Source organism: Aplysia californica, unplaced genomic scaffold (assembly GCF_000002075.1).
Source record: "Aplysia californica isolate F4 #8 unplaced genomic scaffold, AplCal3.0 scaffold00007, whole genome shotgun sequence".
Taxonomy (NCBI): Eukaryota; Metazoa; Mollusca; class Gastropoda; order Aplysiida; family Aplysiidae; genus Aplysia; species Aplysia californica.
In genome coordinates this window covers 1,636,165-1,639,313 of record NW_004797277.1, presented here as the reverse complement: position 1 = coordinate 1,639,313, position 3,149 = coordinate 1,636,165, and the positions used below count along the sequence as shown (strand labels likewise).

General features: G+C 41.9%; 1 protein-coding gene across 1 annotated transcript in view; it reads left to right on the top strand.

The window, feature by feature from the left end:
- The window catches only part of LOC101853273 (integrin alpha-4), a gene marked incomplete in the record, with an annotated part of 42,750 nt that overhangs the window by 30,817 nt on the left and 8,784 nt on the right, over positions 1 to 3,149 (top strand). The window contains 3 exon segments of the mRNA XM_005089622.3: positions 399 to 518; positions 1,178 to 1,381; positions 2,475 to 2,692. Coding sequence (XP_005089679.2) covers positions 399 to 518; positions 1,178 to 1,381; positions 2,475 to 2,692 — 542 coding nt within the window.

Sequence of the window (3,149 nt, the reverse complement as noted above, 5' to 3'; positions counted from 1 at the left end):
GCTGCTGCTGCTGCTGCTGCTACTATTTTTCTCCTCCTCCCCCTACTCCTCCTCCTCCTCCTTTTACTACTACTTCTACCACTACTGCTGCCACTGCTGCTATTGCTGCTGCTGCTGCTACTACTACTATTTTTCCTCTGCCTCGTCCTCTTTTTCCTCTTCTTCCTCCTGCTCCTCCTATTACTTCTCCTACTCTTCCTCTGTCTCTTACTCTTTTTCCTCTTCCTCCTTCTTCTTCCTCCTCCTATTACTTCTCCTCCTCCTCCTCCTCCTCCTCCTCCTCATCTTCATCTTAATCCTCCTCCTACTCTTCCTTCTCCTACTATTGTGGCATTACATTGACTAAGATTCTGTTTTAAAAGTTATTTCTAATCCCAAATTGTCAATTCTCTCAACAGGTCGCATTTGCTAACAACTGCGGAAAAAACAAAATATGCGAAGTAGATCTGAAAGTGAATGGGAATGTGGGCTTCTCGCACGCAGAACCATGGGACTTTGTGGTGGTCAATTACACCAAGGTAAGCCTTAATCTTTTCGGTGCTGGTTTGGTTGAAGGTCTACTGCTCAATGAAGATCTACCATAAATCCTGCTTGATCAACCTCAGTACTCCACAGTAACGACAGTGCTTTGGGCAAGGGTAGAATTTCGACCAAAGGCAGTGGTGTTACATCAAAGAATTTTTCTGAAGTAAAGATTATGATTGACAAGTAAGTCGCGACAGAGAGTGGCCGGATGGGGGAATATTTTCAAGAAATGAGAGGTGGGCAGGACAGCCCGAGCCCCTTGCCCCCAGATCCCCACCCCACATGCACACACAAAACCCTCTTCCCCCGACAAACTACAACCACCGAAACATTTTAGATCAAGCGAAATAAAGAAATGAGGGCTTAGTATAGGAGCCTGCGTGATCGCATCTTTTATAATGAAGCAATGGGAGTTGTCAACCCTCGTGTGCACCGTGTCCAAGACAACTAAACTGCTGATCACGGTGAAAATGAGAATCCCTTTTCTCTGCCAGGGCCAGTACCTAGAGCTGAGTCTCTCTCTCTCTCTCTCTCTCTCTCTCTCTCTCTCTCTCTCTCTCTCTCTCAGTCAGCTTATTATATAGCAATGATCTTGCATCTCGGCTTCATTTGACGAGTGAGCATTTGTCCTAACACAGCCCTCTTTCAATAGCAACTGACCGTGGACCTGGAAGTGACCAACACCGCTGAGACGTCCTACTGGACTGTGTTCACGGTGACAACAGAGCCACCCATCATCTTCAGGCGCTCCACTTCATCGGTGAAGACCACGTGTCAAGGTGACCAAGCGTCCCTGCCAGAAGGAACTGACAAGACTCTGGCCACAGCAGGGCAGGGGGACAGGACTCACAGCAAGGTGAAATGCAAGCTAGTTTTTGTTGAACATTCGCTTGTAGTATGCAGATCCACAGACAACAAATTCTTATTGAACTCTTCTAGTTTGATCGGTGACATTCTCTCACCCGCACTATCCCCCGCCCCCTGCAAAAATAAGAGAAGTGAAAGTAAATTTAATACTTTAAAAAGAATTATTTCAGGAATTCACAATTGATTTTGGGCAGGTTCACACCCCGGCTTAGTTTCTATGAAGCTGGACAAAAGTAGACCTGGTTCGAATCCCCGGTGAAGCATTCAAGATCGTACTGTTTGGGTCTTATAAAAATGTTGCAAGGCTCTCTGCTGCTTTCGCTCTATAGCAGCAAAGATTGCTTGAGATTGGGGGTTCCTCTTCTTTGCTAATCTTTGTATGTTTAAAGGGGAGCAAAACCACAACCATTCGGTAAATGAACCCCCTGTACACCTCTTCACTTCAGCTCTGCTTCCGTTTATTGTTTTTTCCTTCTTCTTTTTACTTATAGCTTGGTCAAGTGAACCACTTTCAGTATGGCCCAGTTGTGTCAATAATAAGTAAATGTAAATATTTTATGCTCTAACTGATGCAATTCATGTAATATAGCAGGGAACTCCTTCCACTCTGTCGGTCGAGACAAGCTCTGGCTGAGTGAGATACAGCATCCCAGCAGACAGGCAGAGATACTTGATAAATAAACTTCCTCGTTTGAAGATAAAAAACGTTGAATAAAAGCATAAAAAACATTAATTTTTAGTTAGTTTCCAAGGGTTCTCAAGCTATGTAAATCACCCAACTTTGGCGGCCATTTTCTCGCTAATTTTACCTGAGGAATCAGGTGACTCCACCTCCTTAAACCTCAAATATTTTTACTTCTATTCAAGATAGATGTGTATTATTTTTATAGAAAGCTAGGAAAAGCTTAAAGAGGATGTCAAGAACCCCAAATATCCAAAATTTGACGAGCGCCTGATTCCTCTGTGTTGTGACACATATATATGAATAACATTTTGATAAAGTGCCATGAGCTTTTTTCATAATTCTATAGTTATTTATTAAAAATTGTATTCGTTTTGGGTTTAATCTTTCGCTTCTTCAGGTATCCTGCAATTATTACAAGCCACTGGAAAATGGGAGTTCTATTCATTTAACCTTAAAGTTCAGCGTTGACATCCCTGAGTGGAACAAGACCCCCATCAAGATCAAAGCCGTGGTGTTACCGAACGATAAACGCTTCAACCCGGAGACTACCCCAAGAAACAATGAAGTTAACATGATGGCCAATGTTTTCATTATGTCCAATGTCTCTGTTGACGGGTATGGCTGCTTTTCTCTTTAATATAATTTCTTAAATGGAAGACTGGGGAGTCAAGTATCATTTTTCGAGATATGGTATTTTGTAACTGACAGATCATATCCTATTCATAGCGCTCCACAGGGTGCACCTTGTATCACAATTATTATACATTTGCAGAAAACACAATAGTTGATAAATGTTATTTGGCAAACAGCTTTGTAAGTGAGATACTGTTTTGGAGCTTGTTGTTTTGCTGTTTCTAAAAAGTTGCATGTTTGAGATTCTGTCTCTCAAGGTAAAGTCAACACCTTCAATTGTAAAATTCAAAACCAGCCTATCATATATTTCTATGAAGTAAGGACTAGTCTTTATATCTTATTTATCATTTCAGATGTTCAATGACTGCAAAACAGGTCTCACAATAACTACTGTACAAGAATACACACTTATACACACTCACACGCGCGCACACACACA